Raw genomic sequence first — 19,161 nt, forward strand, 5'->3', positions numbered from 1 at the left:
GATGAAGAGGAAGGTGAAATTACTTTTTACATAATTTCCTTTCCTCTAGGACAGGCAGGCCCGTCTCCTGCCTTAGACTACACTGTTTATTTGTTGTTATTAGGGACATTTCCAGACAAAAGGATTAGAGGCTGATGGTGATGTCCAGGTCGGTTTGGAACCTGGTAAGAGGGGCCTTTTATTTGCTGTCATTCCTTCCTTCCTTTCTTACTGGGTCAAGTGCATCTGGTTCTCCTGGAAGTTGAAAAAAAAAAAGAAAACAAGGATTTAGGGGAAGGAAATGTCTAATGTTGAAGTTTTAATGGTTGCAGTTTTTGTATTCAGTTATCCACAGTTAGCTTTTTCAGGAATTGGTAGGCTGATGTCGGTCTAGCCTTATATGAGAGTGGCATCAGCGAGTCTGTTAATCTCTGTCTCCATAGGCTGGTTGGGGTGCATAAACCCGGTTGTGTGGACTGGCTTGCCTGTCCTAGAGGAAAGGAAATTACCAGGTAAGAAGTAATTTCACCTTCTTTGCTGCTGCATCATGCTTATGAGGCAGACAAATGTCTGTGGTTTTCACGGCCCCATGTTATCATGTCTGACTGCTCCCCTGGTGCAGGGACATTCTTGTGAATATTTACTCTTTTGGTGGCATATAAAGTACTATTATTGTTATAAAAGTGAAATTAAATGTTAGATCTTTCAGAGCTTGTTTGTTTTTTATACCCCCGTGACTGGGATTTGTGAGGGAAGACGCAACATGATTCTAATTTATTTCCAGCACAGAATACAGCGAGACTGTTTATGGCAGTGCTTCTACTTTTCCCCAGAGCTCTTTTCTGGCTCTTTTCTGATACTTACTACCTTACTCTTAATTTACTGTTGAGTAGAAAGTAAAGGAGTGCAAAGGGCAGGATAAACCACTGAACGCCATGTTTTTTGATTTCAAGAGAGGGAGAGACCTATGTGCACTTTTCGTATCAACTGAAGTAGACTGGCTGTGTGGGTTGATGAAGTGTGTATGTCTGTAACATGGTGTCACCATGACAACACTTGCAGGTCCATATTCTACCAGAAGTTAGACGGCTAAATTAATATTTGGGCACATATCCGGCTACATTCTAGCTGACTTAAGTTAGTGGTGTTCCAAGGGCGTAACTGGGGAGGAGTTGTTAGCTGGCTAACTCCCATAGTCAGAGTTAGCTGGATAACTTGGTTAGCTAATTCTGCTGCCCTAAAGTTAGGTGGCTATAGTTAGGCAGCTAACTTTAAGATAGCCGGCTGTATTCAGTAATGCGGTTTCACTATTGAATATACCTCCAAAGTTAGCCGGATGCTAGCTGGACTGTGTCTGAATATGGACATCTTGGTTATTTCAGGATTTGGAAAATGTTATGGATGTTGGTTCTCGAAAAGCAATGCAAAATTCTAAATGTGATCTCCTCTAAAAGCTGTTCTCGAGCAGTGAAGGCGGGGATAGGGCTCCCATGCAGAATAGCTTGGTCCTCGATTGGTTAGCCTTCGGATCCAGTGCCTCTAAGAAGGAGCCATCTATTTGTTTCTTATATATTTATCTATCTATCAGCATTTGATATTTCACCTTTCCCATTAACCCCGAGGCGGATTATATAAAAATAAAGAGCATGCATCCTTTGGGGTTGCACAATATGACCTCTAGTCTTAATTCTGGACTGCCTCCTTGTCTTTGCTTTCTGTTTATTCAAACGGTTGAGGTATTTTATTTTATTCAATTGCATCTTGCTGAACTTGCAGGGTGCCTCAGAATACCTGCTCAGTGTTGTACTGGAAGGGGCTTCTGGGAGCCCCTTATTAAATTATTTTGTGAAAACATTGTGTCATTGAGTGGAGCAGAGCTGGTGAAAGGATCTGTTGTGTTTTCAAAAACTTGGTTATTTTCCCAAGCTTTTGGTTAATATAATTGACTACTGATGAGGTATGGTGGGAAGTTTGCCTTGGGAACGTTCTTACATGATCTATGAATTTGTGCTTTGACTTTTTATTTCTTTTATTTAAATTGTAAATGTTAATATTTATTGTAAATTGCTCTGAGATCTATTGGAAGGCAATACATAGATTTTGACAATAATAATAATAATGAAATTGGTAGTTGTCTCGTGTCTTGGCTTTTAAATAAACTATTGGTGTTTTCTCCAGGTTCTAAGGAATCGCTCTTTTCCTCTACAATTACAGCCAGTGAGGAGGCAATGACTGTTTTGGAAGAAGTAATCATGTACACATTTCAACAGTGTGTGTATTACATCTCCAAGGTACATTCCTACCACTTTTCTCTCACGTTATCAGTAGCAGACCGTGGAGGTTGTATTGCATACCTATAATTATTTGTTCATAGTTCACCAACTGTCTTTGGGTCCCTTTTTAAATAAATATTGATGTTATTGAAGTCATTCCACTTTTGTCTTGACTTGAGATCATACCCAACATACCCTGGTTTAAGATTAAAGGTACGGCTCATTCCTATCATGATTTCCCCAAAACGATCCTGACTGAGAAAGATTCAGCTCAAAAAAAAAAAAAAATCCCCAAATTCCTGTATTTCAAGCCAAGCTAAATAGACACCAGGACAAAAAACAATAATCATTCACAAAGCGCAAATTTTGAATACTGCCAATGAATGACTTCAAAGTATGTAGGCGAAGGGGTGTCAGGAAGCCAGTGTAAGACCACCTCATAGGCGGTTACCCGGTCTACTCAATCATCCACCCCAGAGGAAAAGAAAAAGAAGAGAACAGAGTAAGGTTACTTTTTGTAAATTTTTATTATGCAGTTAAAAAATGAATTGTGCAAAATTAACAAAGACCCAAATGTTCACAGAACTGACCCTGTAGTATAACCTAATATGTGCTGCAATATCTCAACAATCAAACAAAACCCGACATCGGCTGTTTCGGTCTGCCCTGCATAAGGGGGTTGTCAAACTTATCTTAGAAGTCTCTTCAGTGGCGTAGAAGCGCGCTTCTAATAGATCCTACGATCTTCAACTCCTCATAGGATACAAGCTGCGTTACCGACATACGTTGGTAGTATTCAAAATTTGCGCTTTGTGAATGATTATTGTTCTTTGTCCCGGAGTCTGTTTAGCTTGGGAGAGATTTAGTACAGACCCTTCTTTCCTTGCTCATTATCAGATAAGTCTTCCTACAGCTTCACGTTCTTCCTTAATTCCTTTTTCCTGTATACATTTTTCACACATCAAACTTATTTTAACAAATGCAGCTCCCTCCCATTCTAGTTGCCCAATTTTTCACTTTACAGCTCTTTACAAGTTTGAAAATAAACACTGTCCTTACAAGCCAACCTATAGATTACTTATATATACAAATTACATCATCCCTAGCTTATTCTACCTGATAAAGGGAGCAAAGCTCTAGAAAGCAGGTCTCAAATGCATAAAGGTTGCAATTCCTAAAATCAGCACTTTGCTGGTAGGCGGAGTTTCCCTTTGAAAATGGTATTTTATAAAGAATTGCATGCATATCATTTTGAAAATACTTGCATAAGTACTTGAAATCAGTTTGCCGATACCTCTGCCAGTTCACCCAGTCCATATCCAGGTCACTGAGATCTCCTACCCAAAAACCTGCAGACAACAGACAAGTCCAGTTTCACGTGTGCAAGTCAATTAGCGGGTGTAGAAGTGCACAAATAAGCTTGCTAACATGTATGCTCCGTCTTAGAAAATAGCAGTTACCCTGCATGTTTCTGAACCTTGCCCCAGAATGCTCCTAACTCACCTCTTTTCCTTTCCCTGGCAAAGTGGTTACATGAAATGGAAAATACGTGGGTACTCTAGGCATTTGTACATGCTTACACATGTCTATGCTATTTTTAGGCACAAAACCTCTGAAAATTGTTTTTTCAGAGTCTGGTTAGCCAGAAAGTGTCGTCATTTAAGCATTGCTGCATTTCCTGTATACTGCCCTGTTAACACAATTTTAAATGCCTTTATTCCAAAATTAATTATTTTTATTTGATACATCTGTTTTAGCATCATCTATTTTCAAGAGTTTCTTAGTCATTGATCAGTAATTGACCCTAAATGCACCTGGGAGCATGGCGCAAGAGTATAGACTACTCATTTGATCGATGATATTACTTAGTGTTTGTAATCCTTGCCATTTTAAAAGCAACATTAAAACTGTCTGGCATTGCAACTTGCCTCTTACTGAAGATTTTTTTTTTTAATGTTTTTCTGTTAATTTCCTACTTTGTATTACTTCTGTTCATAAATCCTACAATAATTCCTATCAATGGCTGATCAGATCATTGTGAGAAGTATGGAGAACGAGAGAGGAACTTTTCAGGTGCTGGAAGGTGCTGCGCTGCCCTCCTGCTGCATCAACATTTTTTTTTCAGGTTTCGTTTGTATTCGTTCCAAAATGGTGTTACAGAAGCTATATTGTTTGGTTTGGGAGTTCTGCCATTGTTTTCCCTGTATCCCAAAGAGTGCCAAGAGGAAGAGCAAACTGAAATGGAACAAATGTGTTAGAAAACTCCCCCCCCCGACCCCCGTCAAGTTGATTGGAAGATTCTGTGGGAAATTCCGTACAATACAGCAGATGCATTCCAGAATGAGGGGCACTCGAAATTGCTCGGCCGCCGTGTTCGTTTTGGAATTCGCTGCACAGAAACTGCTCTGATCATGAATAATGAATTCATTCATGGAGGTGACCGGCGTACGCTTAGGGAGTGGTTTCTGGTTAGTCAGCATGGGTTAAAATTATTCTTGATGGCCACAAGTGCAACAGTGCTTGCCAGTGTGTAGTGGAAGACAAGAAAGGTTGCCTATGTGTGCTGGGTGTGGATCTGTTTCCAGGGAGGTCAGAATGAACAGCGCTCCCTGATTCAGCTTTTCCGTGGATCCCCCGCTGCCAGCTCAGACGGATACCTAGAGGCAGCTTCTGGCAAGAGAACTTCTGGCTTCTTCACGGCTTCTCTGCGAGAAGAAGATGATTTCTGACCAAGTCAAAATGCTTTGTTTGTATTGTAACCCTACCTATTAGGGGCACGTTTGTACTGAAAGATTTCAGCCTACCTAAAGGAAGTTTCATGGCTGTATTAATAGCGTTGTGCTTTCTTAAGAAATAGAAATAACTTTAAAAAGAAGTAATTTGCTTTCATATTATAGGGCTCCTTCTAAACCCTAAACTTAGGACCCATTTTGGGGGCTGGAGGGAAACCCATCGGGTAGCACAGGCTCTTTAAGGAGCACACCGGAGAGCGTCTGCATTATCCAGAAAGGAGGGAAATAACTAATTTTTTTTCTTAATTACAGACACCAAACAGTACCTCTTTAATAGTGAACCCTAAGCATTGACAGTGTGGTGCCTTTTTTGTTTTTTTCCCCCAGTCTCTGTATGTGTCACTTCCAGCTCTCTTTGAGGGTAACTCATTTCCAAACGAAAGCTTGCAGGTGCCCTCCCACCTGCCTGAAGATGTGTGTAGAGTTGTATCGATTTACCAAGCCACGCTGGACCTTCTGCACCAGTATGAAGTCCATCCAGATATTGCTTCTCAGATGTTCGCCTATCTGTTTTTCTTCTCCAACACTTTGCTTTTCAACCATCTGATTGAAAAAGGTAAGTGATGACAGACGAGTAACGTTACAGATCCAACTTAACCACATAAGTAGCACCGCCCGCCTTTTATGCGGCTAAAAGATGCCCGGATATTCAGCCGGATAACTTAACCGGATAAGTAGCGATATTTGCTCTTATCTGGTTAAGTTAATTGGTTAAGTTAGACCAGCGCCAGATAAGTTATTTTATCTGGCTAAGTAGCAATTTGTGTGCGGATATTCAGCGGCGCATAGTTACTTAGCGGCGCATAGTTACTTAGCTGGATACGGCTGAATATTGAGCCCCCTGAGTCCAACCAGGAGGTGTTAAACAATGCTTGAGATTCCCTCCCCCACCCGGGGCTGTGAATGCTGCCTTTACAGCAGCTCCAGCTCTGGCTAACTTGGGAGTAAAAGCCAAGTCCAGGAATTGCACCCTAGTTCTGCACACGGCTGCCACTGGGCCAGCTCAGAGTGTCACGTGAGTGAGAATGGAGTGGTTCTCCTACGCTGCCAGTCTAGGGCTTCTCATAACTACTGGATGAGCTCATTACATTTCCTCATCAGATTCGAGTACAAAGTTGCCAGCTCATGCTTTCAGGGGAAGACTTACTCATTTGGATAAAAAAAAAGTTTATTTTTCTTCTCCCTCGTTCTTAAAAGGTTTTAGTTAAATACATTTCCTGAACATACCCAGATCAGTCCAGACCCAGTGGGTTTTGCATCCCTAGCAGCAGATGAAGTCAGAGACCAGAACGTTGAGGCTCTGCTACATAACCGAGAGCGCCACCTGCAGGTCCCTCCGAAGTTCTCTGACTCCAGCAGAAGGTAGAGGTGCAAACCTGCAGTCTAGTTGGTAGTTTGTTTATTTATTTGTTTATTTTAAAAGGTTTTCTATACCGCCTATACAAAGTTGAAGAGACGTAATTAAAAAATTGACATTTAAAAGCAACCATAATAAGGAATAATAAAACAATAATAAAATGAACCAAATAAATAACAAACATACATAAACGTGTAGAGTTGGAAGGTGAAAGAAAGAAGGTGTGGGTATCATGGTTGAGGTTCAGCAAAGACTAAGGAGCAGAGGTAGGTAAAAAAAAAAAAAAAAAAAAAGTGTTAGGGGCAGGGTGGTAGGGGACGCGGAAGCTCCCTGAGATGTTAAGGCACCTTAATGGGACATTCCTCAGGTGGAGCCGGGCGACTGGGGGGGGGTTGGATACTCCTGACTGGGTTTTGTCCGCAGCGATCTGGCTCCCTCGATCCTCTGAGGCTTCCCACTCGGCCACCGCTGCTCCGGTCAGGAAAGGATTAGTTGAGTTTTTTTTTTCTTTTAAACACAGGTCTAGCAGTGTCGTATGTGGCGGGGGTAGACAATGTACAGGGGGATTTCCTCAGCAGGCAACAGCTGGATCCAGGGGGGTGGGGGTTGCCCCTGGAGGCCTGGAATTACATCTGCGCCAGGTGGGGCGTTCCCCAGTTGGATCTGATGGCAACGCGGGTCAACTCGAAGACAGAGGCGTTTTTCAGTCGAAGAAGAGGGTCGGTTCGGTGGGCCCTTGGCCGACAGAAATCCTTCCACACACGTTTCCCCCGTGGCCCCTCATCGGGTCAGTTCCTCAGGCGCATAGAAACGCATCCCGGGAGTGTGATACTGCTGGCACCAGAGTGGCCGTGGCGACCGTGGTAGAAGGTCCCCTCAGGCTGGGCCCATATTCTCGGATCGCGTCACTTCTGTGTCGCAGCCTGGCTTTTGAGAGGCGGAGGCTGCGTTTGAAGGGTTAACTCTGAGCGGGTCATTTCCACGCCTCTTCAGGCTAGAAGACCGGCCACGTCCATGGCGCATGTTAGGGTCTGGAAAGTTTTTGAAGTGTGGTGTCTTCAGCGCCTGCTGGATCCCCTGGCGGTGGATGTTTTGAATATTTTATAGTTCCTGCAGCAGGGGGTGTCCAAGGGTTTAGCGCACAACTCGCTTCGCGTGCGGGTGGCTGCTTTGGGTGCGCTCAAGGGCAAGTATCATAGTCGGACTCTTGCCGGTCATCGGATGTAATCAGGTTCCTCAAGGGGGTAAAGCATTCGCGCCCCCCCCCCCCCCCCCCCCCCCCGGTGCGAAAGATTTGTCCGGATTGGAATTTGAACCCGGTTCTTCGCGTGCTGTGCGAATCCCCGTTTCAGCCTTTGAGGAGGGTGACCCTGAAGGATTTGGTGCTGAAAGTGGTGTTTCTGGCGGCCATTTTCTCTGCTAGGAGGATTTCGGAGCTGCAGGCCCTATCTTGTAGGGACCCATTTTTGCGGATTTACAGCGACAGGGTTTCCTTGTGAACAGTGCCTTCCTTTCATGTCGGTCAGTAGTGGAGCTGCGGGGTTTTCCGGAGTGGTCGAGAGAGTCCCCTCAGGATAGAAAGTTGCATTTTTTGGATGTGCGGTGGACTCTCTTTCGCTACTTAGAGGTCCTGAATGCATTTCATGGCTCAGATCATCTTTTTGTCTTATAATGGTAGCGTGAGGAAAGGGGACAAGGCCTCCAAGGCTGCTATTTCTCGTTGGCTTAGGGAGGCAATTTGTTCGGCGTACGTTTGTAAAGGCCGGCAGATTCCTGTGGGTTTGAAAGTGCACTCCACGAGGGCAGAGGCCGCGTCCTGGGCTGAGGGTCAGCTTCCGTCGCCGTGGATTCATAGGGCTGCGGTGTGGTCCTCGGTTCTTTCACCAGACATTATCGATTAGATGTGAGGGCGCAGGACGAGGGGTCCCTTTGGTGTGAGAGTGTTCTGCACCCAGTTTAGGGGAGCTTGGGTGCATCCCACTGGTCTGGAATGATCTGGGTATGTTCAGGAAAGGAGAACTGATTACTTATCTGTGGTATTTCATTCCTGTAATACCACAGATAAGTCCAGAGGCCCACCCAGTTGACTCCGAAAGACTGAATTTTATTTAAAAAAAAAAAAGAGAGAAAGTGAAGAAGTTAGTAAGAAGAATCTTGACTATAAGGAGTATCATAGTTAGGTAGGATCCGTGGTGCTCCAGTGCTCATGTTTTGTTGTGGATGAGCAAAGTTTGCAGTTTTTGGGGTTTTCCAACCCTTTGATCCCTTTCGCCCGTTCGAGGGGTGGTTATAATAATCTTGGCTTGGGTACAGGTCCATTTGGAGGGGACTGCAGGTGGCTCTCTCGGTTATGTAGCAGTGCCTCAAAGTTTTGTTTTCTGCCTCCATCTGCTGGTAGGGATGCAGAACCCGCTGGTCCGGACTGATCTGTGGTATTATAGGAACAAAAATTAGCAGGAAAGAACCAAATATCCAGGCCAAAGAGAGAAGCCACCTTCTGCTTGCTATAGTGCCATGTGCCAGCACAGCTTCCAGATTGCACCCATCGCCATGGCTCTGCCTTAAATCCGGCTCTGTGTCCACTTAAAATGCAAAGCTAAGAAAAGGCCAAGATTTTAGAAAACACCTGCAGCTAAGTAGATCTAGGATACTGCACATCTCCTCTGGGATCATGTTCCAGTTCACGCTCTGAACAAATTTAAACGTTTTTCATCATTCTTTGAGTAACAAGGTAATTTCATCCATTATGACCCACAGCATGTTGATTTCTTACAAGCACTATGGTGTTAATAACAGGATCCATTTGGTTACACTTAACGTAGGTAAATGGCGCTTGAAAATTGCTACGATGGTACGTTACATGTACATGTGGAATTCCTTTGAAAATTCACCTGTAAGTCAGTACCACGTACGTCAGTAATGCCATACGTTCTATGACGGTAATGTTGAAACCGGCACGTAGGCACTCATGTAGGCGCATATACCGGTTTGCGCCAAAGCATGTGGCCATTTTATAACAAGTGTGCATATATGTGCAATGGTATAAAGCAGGCTGAACGCGTGTGTGCATGTGCGCACAATTTTATATTAGCGCTCGCAAATACCCCCTCTACCGCATAAGTGGGGGAATTTTATTAGGGACGCACACCAGCGCCATTACAAGGACAGGACTTCCAAACCCCCCCCCCCCCCCTCGGTTATTAGCCTCCCTTTCCCCCCTGTTAGCCCCAACCCTTAAATCTCTGCTGAGTAGCCTCGTTTTCTTGTTTCATTACTTACACGCCATCCCATCCATAGCCTTAGTAAAGTTACGCGGCAGGGGGACCCCAGCACCTGCACATTGCATGTTAAAGTCCATTACCATTGCTAATGGCAGTGGCTATTCTCTAAGTGAACTTAATAGCAGGTAATGGACTTCTCCTCCAAGAACTTATCCAATCCTTTTTTAAACACAGCTACACTAACTGCACTAACCACATCCTCTGGCAACAAATTCCAGAGCTTTATTGTGCGTTGAGTAAAAAAGAACTTTCTCCGATTAGTTTTAAATGTGCCCCATGCTAACTTCATGGAGTGCCCCCTAGTCTTTCTATTATCCGAAAGAGTAAATAACCGATTCACATCTACCCGTTCTAGACCTCTCATGATTTTAAACATCTCTATCATATCCCCCCTCAGCCGTCTCTTCTCCAAGCTGAAAAGTCCTAACCTCTTTAGTCTTTCCTCATAGGGGAGCTGTTCCATTCCCCTTATCATTTTGGTAGCCCTTCTCTGTACCTTCTCCGTCGCAATTATATCTTTTATGAGATGCGGCGACCAGAATTGTACACAGTATTCAAGGTGCGGTCTCACCATGGAGCGATACAGAGGCATTATGACATTTTCCGTTTTATTCACCATTCGAGGACTAAGTAAATAGAAACAGAAGGAAGGATGTCAGGGTATGTTCAGGAACTTTCATTGATATACCTTTTTTTTTTTCCCCCTCCTTTCCATGAAGGGCCTATGCTGGGCTGTTTTCGGTGGTCAAAAGGTATAAAGATCCGTGCCTGCTTAAGGCTGCTTCTGGAGTGGATACAAAATGCAGGATACGGTTGCCTTGGGGAGCAGTTCTTCAGTAAACTTCTGAGTGTGGCGAGCTTCTTGGCCACCCCCAGCTCCCAGCTGCTACAGGTAAGGCTCCATTTTCCAGGTGCCATAGTCGGTGGTTTGGGATTGATGCCTGCAGCAAGTGCTCTAGGCCTTAGCGTGCGTTCACGCCCTCGCTCACGCCAGCCACCTGACCAACTTACACAGTTGTTTCAGGGTCTTTATCACGTTTATCCCAATTTCCTGCATTTGTACTACACTGACGGGCAATCACAAACCAATAAAAGAGGCAGGATTTTATTTTAAATTATTTATATGCTACCTTATAGTCCTACAACCAATTGATGCGGTATACAATCAATGAAGCAATACAAATCAAAATACAATATCAAACACAGAATAACAAGAACCCACCTCTGCCTTGATCAGCTATCAGAACTACAGCCTCCACTTACACTGTGGTTGCCGATCTTGATTATTTGACACATCTCCGTCTATAAAACCAGGCTGTTACTTTCTTGATTAATCTAATTTCTCATTACATCACAAGAGTTACTGTGTAATGTAAATGTTATCTCATGGCGACTAGAAAAGCAGTTACAAATTACTTCATGCCCATGACGTATTATTGCTGCTTAGTTTGTTCTAACAATTTCATTTTTTTCAGTCTAGCTTTTTAAATAAATTTAATAAATATGGGGGGGGGATCATGATGCTTGTATTGTATATCCCGGCTTAGATGACCTGGCAGAACCTAAGGGTCAAATTCCCTGCCCTGAGCTGTGCGCAGCTGCATTGTGTCCTGAAGAGCTATCAGCTGGCCTCCAGCTCGGGCTCCCTCACAGCATGGCAGCCTGCCGAGGAAGAGCGTGCGGCAGCCTTCAGGACAGGTGAGAGCACCGCCGGAGAACGATGCGATTCTGCTTAATTCAGAGAAGAGCACTTAGCGCCTGACGAATAGGTTGTACAATTTTATACATGACTGAGAACAGTGTAAAAAATAAAGACAGCCACTAGCTCCTGCCAAATCGTGTCAATTTTTAGCCTACTGCAAGCACGCTGTAAGCCAACCAAGTCCTCTGTGGTGGACTTCCTATGCTGCCGAGGCAGCCATGGCTGCAGGGTTCAAGTTTTCTACCAGCAGATAGTGGTATCCTAACCAAACAGTTTCTTTGTATTAAGAAGCTTTCTTACCAGGAAAATAAATAAAAACAAATCCTATGATTTATTCTATCTTAGTCTCCCACTGAGAATTCTCATTAGCTGTATCAGGAAAGAATATCCAGTAACACGTGCTGTGGCTAAAACTGGTTTCTTCTGCAAGCTTTAGAAATGAATGACGACTCAAATTTTAATATATGACCAGTAAAATGTAGGATTTTATTTAGTTGATTTTTGGCTGCCTTCCATCTTTCATTACCTGGGTTTTTTGTTTTTTTTAAATATACTTCTGTCCTTGGACGGTCTGATTACTGTGCTACACAAACACGGCACCACGACAATACTAGTGTTCTCTTGTGTTTTATCTTCTCAGAGGAGGTCCTGGAGTCTTTTGACAACCACCCGCCTATTATCTTACCCAGTGAAGGCTTTAAGGTGGACCTAGACAAGGAAGCTCTAGATGACAATATTTATAGGCATCTCCTGTATATACGACACTTCCTGTGGAGTCTGCGCAGCAAATCCTCATTCAGCAAAGCCCTTCCAGAGAGTGACCACCAGCAGCAGCAGGTATCGCTTTTCCTAAGCTGAAATCACTATTATTTCTTTATATTTAGCTCACACCTTTTCCCTGGTAGCTCAAGGCAAGTTACATTCAGGTAGGGTAGGTATTTCCCTTGTCCCCAGAGGGCCTGGCGCTTTCCTCAGCGTATCAGCTACCCCAGTGGTATAAAAACGCCAGTTCTCCAGGCTCACCAGCAAGGGGACGAGAGCAAATAATCTCATGAATTTAATATTTTTTAGAAATATTCATGGAGAGTATGTCCAAAGCAGACCAGACTTTGAGAGCTCTGCTCCTTGGTGTCTCTCCTCTTTTTTTCTTAATCCAGATATTTATTTTCACAGGTGGTTGGGGGGGAGAGAGAGACGGGGAGAAAGGGATGCATTTTGCTATAGTTGGGACTCTTAATCCTGCTTATAAACATCTGATGTCATTTAGCAGGCCTTGTAGACTGCATTCCTGTCTTGCACAGGGCAGCATGGGTCTAGCCTAGAGCCAAGTTATGATGAAAGGCAGCACAAATATTAATAAAACTAATCCATGTGCAATAACTCAAAAAAATACTTTATTTTGCCTCAGGAGTTTAATACAAGTTAACAAGGAAATGGAGAAAAAAGATTCAATTGTTTTCCCCAAGTGTCAAATTTAGGATCAACTGAATTTTTTATATAAGCTGTAACATGAGAATCCTGTTTGCAATGATTAAACTTAGTAGTACATATTAAAGGTGAAAACTCACAAAGAGCAAATTTGATTACCATTAGTTTTTATGAAGAAAAATACAGATTACCCCTTCCTATTACTCAGTTGTTTTTTTTTTTTAACTTGCTCTGCCTTTGCTCCCAGCTGATTTTTTTTTTCCAAAAGATGTATTTCAGCCTCATTTTGGTATCTGGCATGCAATAAGGATGATCAGTGTAGATTTGTCAGTAGCAAACGTGATCTAAATGAATTGTGATGCATAATTCGGGCTCAAGGGACACGCTATATAAACATAACGTAACAATATTACCTTCAAAAAGTTCTATACAATTTGTCTGTCCATCCTCCTCTTTACTATGGCCTAGAAATTAAGATTACAGCTACACAACATATACATTACATATTATTTCCTAATTGTGTTTTACAGAATGAAACTCCCGGCTGCCTAACGCTTACAGATGGCGACCCAGACTATCAGACTCCTTCTGTGACCAGTGGGAATTCCTTCAACCAGTTGGACTCGAGACAGCAGGGGAGCCGTCCAGAATCCAAGGCTGCGGGGACAGTTTCGCTCGGTTGCAGTGCGAATGGGCGAGCAAGAGAATTTTACTCTTCTGAAGAACGCCTCAAGGAAAAACTCAGACAGCTGCAGCTGCAAAGCAGCCTGGGAAACAACCTCCCTCCCAAAACGAGCCTGCAGCCCCTGGATTCATCCTGTCTCCTGACCCCTCCTAATACACCTTCCAACTCTGACCAAGGACACCCAGGTGCACCGCGGACGGATGGCGGCGGCGGCAGCGACGCTCTCCAGGAGCCCAGAAGAAATGAACTTAACGGAAGCAAAAGTAAAGCCACAGAAGGTAAGAGAAGGGTCTCGCTCTTGCTTTTCACATGCTCGCCGCCCTCTAGTTTCCAGGTGGATTACTAATGTGCTAAGAAACTGCCACAACCAAATCCCAGGAGGTGGTACACATGAGAGTGCTGTCCCACTCGTCAGTTCAAAAAGGACAGAAAAGCAATGGGGTTTCAAGCCTTTTAGATACAAGTTTCCTATTGTTTTGTCCATAAGGCAAACTATTTGATGCAAGCCCATTCGTTCATCGTATTCAGGAGCTTTCTCTTTCACTGCCCTGCAGGATCTTGAGAATGCGCATGGTGTGGCTCGGCGCTGGTTATTCTGTTCGCTTGCCGAACCGTCTTCCTAGCGCGCTGCTTTCCTGACCTGCAGAACGCACCGCTAGTCCAGCAATGACCATTTCTGCAGCTTTTATTCCTCTTTAATTGTCTGGCTGCTAGGAACTATGCCGTCTACCAAATTCCTTGTCTCTTGCTCTGGTCCTTCCAGAAGTATTACATACACAATAAAACTATTAAATGTTAATGCAAATTTGACAAAGTTCGCATTGCTCTATAGGAATGTTACCATTTTTTTTTTTTTATTCTTTTCAGAAATTCTTAAATTCTCCGAGCAAAACTATAAAAACACAGCCCAGATTTCTAAACGTGAAGAGTCAGTGGATCACAGGGGCCCGCTGAGATATTTCTGCAGGGCAGTGGCTTATTCCTGGTCTAATTTAATTTATCAGACCAGACAAGATCAAGGGGAGATCTGGAAGGACGATGATTTCACTGCTTGGTGAACTTCATTTGGCAGAGGGGGTTGCCACTTAACCGTTGCATGAATTTTAAGCAGGGTTCAGTCAGCAATACAGAGTAAACAATGAAACTGTTCACTATAGTCCCCAGCTAAAAATAAACAAGGAAAAATATTTTTACACACACCTCAAACAGCCCCAAAATACCAAGCAGGAACCAAATCTCAGCACCTTTAGACATCACAAGTGCCATTCACAATAATCTGTTGCATATATCCTGGCATTGTCTAGAGGAGGGGGCTGACTCGGACTTTCATGATTTCAAATAGAGCGTGGACATTACTAATGAGACTGCAGGCACAAAGAAGAAATTCTAAACAAATGTGGATTAAATGACTGGTGAAATTGTGCACCTTACACCCAGTGATGCCACTTCTGCAGTCAGTGTCGTGGGCTGGGAACTGCACTTCTGCTGCGAGGAGATTTTTTTCAGATTTGCTTCCTTCCCCACTTGGCACAGCCTATACCTTTTTTTTTTTTTTTTAATTCTGTATCATTTTCATATACAAACCAAATTAACAGTTTGCAACAGCAATAAATGGTGGTGACATTGTTTAGATATTATTTTTGCTCTAACGACACTTTATCTCCAGTCATATCATATGTCAGTTCCACTATAACAATACAATCGGCCATTTAGAAATCTAGGCTTGAGGCAGAAATTTAAGGGAGATAAAAATCCATAAAGAAAATTCTTAAGTAAGACTTAATGTAGCACACCCGCACTTTTCTCATTAGATACAGGGGAAGAAATGCCTAATTTCCTTTGATCCACAAAGCTTTTTAATTGTTCTGGCATAGAAAAAAATAAAGAGATCCTCCTGTTTGCTTATCAAACGCCTACATGGAAAACGTAGGGTGAGAGAGAAACCCAATGCTATGACTTCTTGCCGAAAGGCTAAAAAAGCCTTTTTGCCGTACCTGTGTGGTTAGCGCTAAATCTGGAAAGATCTTAACAAGTTTATCAAAGGATTGAATGGGGTATTTACTGACATATTCCTTCATAATTTTATTTGTCTATAAGACTAGAACAAGTAACTAATAATGTACCCCAATCAATAATTTGTAAAGTGGAATTTTCTAAAAAAATTCGTAAGATCTCCTTGGAAAGGCAGCTCAGACCCATTGTTGGCATTTTTTGATTTTGGAAGAAAATAAACAAGTTAATCACAGGAAGATCAAATTCAGTAAAGCCAAGCGTTTCTAGCAAAAACTTTTTAACTTATTAATGGCATTTCCCTGCCATCCTGGGGAAATTAAGAAATCATTAAGTTCAAGCGCTTGGCATTATTCTCTAAAGTCTGGATAGAATCTCTCTGTCCTTAACCACAGTCGCGTTAAACTCTTGGCTCTTTTTCTTCAAGAATTTTTACTCTGTCCACAGAATTCTTAATTTGTTTTTGAATTTGGAGGATATCTTGCTGATTTCTAGCGTTGATATCCAATTTCTCGTTCAGGCCTTTAAGGTTGGACGCCACCACTGCAGGGGCGGTGTTAGACTTCCCGAGGACTCACTGCCGGCAGTCTGTTCTTCTCCCCCCACCCACCCAGGGGGGTTTATCGAAACCAGTTCTCCACCATCCTCCTGTGGTCTCCAGCCGACTGCCTCTGCTTCCAGTCCTTCCTGGCGGGCCGGCACGGCCCCCGTCTCTGGACCGGAACTGGTGACCTCTCCGGTAGCTCCTCCGGGGCTCCCGTCACTCATCCTCTGCGCAGGTGGTGGTCTATGGTTGGGGACTCGGGGATGCCGTCCCGAGCTGCCCTCCCAAACAGCTCGGCACATCGATATCCTCGGTTCCTGGTATTCTTTGTGCAAGTGAAGTCATGTAGCGGCTTTATCTCTTGCTGTATGGGCGAGGGCCTCACCTTTCCCTTCCGCTGCGCAGCTTTAAAAAAGGTATAGGCTGAGGGAAGATGGCGGCATAGCCTGAGGTCGGTGCGGGAGCTATTCTCTGCTTCTTGGGTTAGAGAAAATTTCCTACACTAATGCCTGCACAGCGGCAGGGAAAGGTGAGACCCTCGCTCATACAGCAAGAGATAAAGCCGCTACATATATATATTAGAAGCTTCCCAGCTGTCGCATGATGTAATTAGCTATCTGTTTCGGATAAGATATTCCTTGTCGTAGTCAACAGGATGAACAATATCCATGGGCCAGTTTTAGGCTTTTCTGTAAATAGTGAGGAAAAGAACTAACTTTTTTTTTTTTTTTTTTTTTTTTTTAAATTCTAGGAACTACTCCAATGCCATTTGACTTCCCTACACCTGCCTCTTCTAGTCGCAGCTCAGATGCAGATGACTTTTGCTATGTTTTTGTAGTGGAGCTGGAAAAGGGGCCCATTGGACTGGGGATGGGACTTATTGATGGCCTGGTGAGTGCTTACTGAATGCAAATGTGCAAAGCCCCGCCTTTATTTTTTATTTATTTATTTAAGGTTTTTATATACCGGCAATCATGAGAACATATCTTGCTGGTTTACATGAAACGGGAGTGCATTAAATACATCAAACTAGAACTGAGGTGACCGAAGGTACAGTTACAATTAACAAGGGTAGCAAAACTTGGTGAAGAGGAAGAAATAGGAAAGAATAAATGGTTAAACGATATACAAGTCGAATTACAAGTTATGTGCAAATAGCATGATTAATGGCTGAATGTTTTAGAGGAGTCCTTGGATTGTGTCATTAGATTGTGTCTGGGAAAGCTTGCTTGAATAACCAAGTCTTAAGTCTTTTCCTAAAAGTTAGGAGGCAGGGTTCTAGTCTGAGATCTGTGGGTAAGGAATTCCACAGAAGGGGGCCAGCTGTGGAGGTGGCGCGATCTCTTAGGGTAATGTGTCTAGTCGTTTTCGCAGGGGGAACTTGGAGTGTGCCTCTATAAACATCTCCGGTAGGTCTTGTCAAGTTGTATACTTGGAGAGGGAATTGAAGATCGAGGGAAGTGCATTGATGTATAGTTTTGAAAATGATACATATGGCTTTGTACATGATACGGAAGTATACGGGTAGCCAATATAGCTCTTTCAGGATGGGGTGATATGTGGTCTCTTTTTCTTGATGTTCTGCCTCGCACCAAGAATGGCCTTAAGGTGGATTGCAGTCAGTTTAAGTAATTTTAACTACTATTGGTTAGATCTAAAGTGATGATCCAAGTTACGGATGGAATAGCATTGCGACTCCTGGGTATATAACTGGAAGCTGGATCAGGGCAGGGTGCTGGGATCTTTGGGGGCAAGGCCTAGCTGAAAAGCCATGTAAAACAGCAAGGCTCGAGTCGTAGAGGTAGTGGTGCCTTGTTCCAAAGTTTTTGGTATGTAACAGCAGAACACACAAAGTCTAGTGTAGGACAATCTGACAGAAGAGGAAAGAAGAGCACATTAGGGTGATCACAGATCTCTTCTGGGTGTGAGGGAGGCTTATTCACCCACTTGTAAACAAAGCAGAGTTCTGAATGTTATCCTGCTTTCGACTGGGAGCCGGTGCAGGCGCTAGGGTATAGGGTTTATGCAATCTGCTACTTTGACTGCTAATAAAATTACAGAGGCAGTACTTTTAAAGGAGCTGGAGCTGCTTCTTACACAATGTTGTGTGATGCCATTCAACAGGGAGTTGCAGTAATCTATTCTGCAGCTAATTATTGTATGGATTACAGTGGTGAGATTGAAATTGGTTAACTCGATAGTTACTATCTACCACTTAGTCAAGACCAGAGAAAATGAGGGCTTGTAGGACAATTCAAAAATCGTGAGTGAAGAGAAAAATGGGCGGAGATGTTTTAGGATTTGAAATTTAAAGAAAGAGTTTTTGATAATGGTGGAGATGTGGGCAGACATGGACAGGCTCGAGTTGATGACTACACCGAGGTTTCGCGCTTTAGATACGCTTGGAATGGATAAGTAATCAATATTCAAGTGTGTTGGAGGACTACAAGCAGAGCTCTGCTGTGTCCGAGGGAAAATATGTAGCCCCTATGGGACTTATTACTTATCTGGACTGGTCTGGCATAACAGAGCACCTTCCTTAGACTGATTTAGTTAAATGCTATTATAAGGGCACAGTTATGTAAAGGATTCTCTTAAGGACATTGTTTTGATTTCTGACTAATTATCCTATGAATTTCCAGCATACAATATGCCCAGGTCATGTTGCCACTTCTAGAGTGACTGTGCCATTTGAGTGGTGTGTTACTGTTTGCAGCACACTCCTCTGAACACGCCTGGGATTTACATCCGAACACTGATACCCGACAGCCCTGTGGCCTCAGACGGCAGACTCTCTATAGGAGACCGCATCCTGGCAGTGAATGGGACCAGCCTGATAGGAGCAGACTACAAAAGGTACCAAAGATTGCATCTACTTCACAGTCCACTGGGTCTTGTAAGAATTCTGCTCAGTATTCTTGCAGGTAGAAATGACTGACACATTAACAAAGTACTCCATCTGTTTTAGTTTCAGTAATGCAATGAGTGGAATTTAGGTGCTGCTTTCAGTGAGAGGATGGATGGAGCAGGGCTCATGTAACAGACATACTGTCTACACTGCACTCCTGTTTTACTGCCTTTTATCACAGTTAATGGGGTTGTGGCCTCAG

General features: G+C 43.4%; 1 protein-coding gene across 2 annotated transcripts in view; it reads left to right on the top strand.

Annotated features, from left to right (window-relative positions):
• The window catches only part of RADIL (Rap associating with DIL domain), an 82,130-nt gene that overhangs the window by 61,337 nt on the left and 1,632 nt on the right, over positions 1 to 19,161 (top strand). For both annotated transcript variants that reach the window (XM_029577495.1, XM_029577494.1), the window contains exons 9-16: positions 2,158 to 2,270; positions 5,372 to 5,600; positions 10,402 to 10,574; positions 11,230 to 11,380; positions 12,025 to 12,221; positions 13,343 to 13,775; positions 16,803 to 16,942; positions 18,768 to 18,907. In XM_029577495.1, the coding sequence (XP_029433355.1) occupies positions 2,158 to 2,270; positions 5,372 to 5,600; positions 10,402 to 10,574; positions 11,230 to 11,380; positions 12,025 to 12,221; positions 13,343 to 13,775; positions 16,803 to 16,942; positions 18,768 to 18,907 (1,576 nt within the window). The remainder of the gene's footprint in view (positions 1 to 2,157; positions 2,271 to 5,371; positions 5,601 to 10,401; positions 10,575 to 11,229; positions 11,381 to 12,024; positions 12,222 to 13,342; positions 13,776 to 16,802; positions 16,943 to 18,767; positions 18,908 to 19,161) is intronic.

The sequence above is a fragment of the Rhinatrema bivittatum genome, chromosome 14 (assembly GCF_901001135.1).
Source record: "Rhinatrema bivittatum chromosome 14, aRhiBiv1.1, whole genome shotgun sequence".
Taxonomy (NCBI): Eukaryota; Metazoa; Chordata; class Amphibia; order Gymnophiona; family Rhinatrematidae; genus Rhinatrema; species Rhinatrema bivittatum.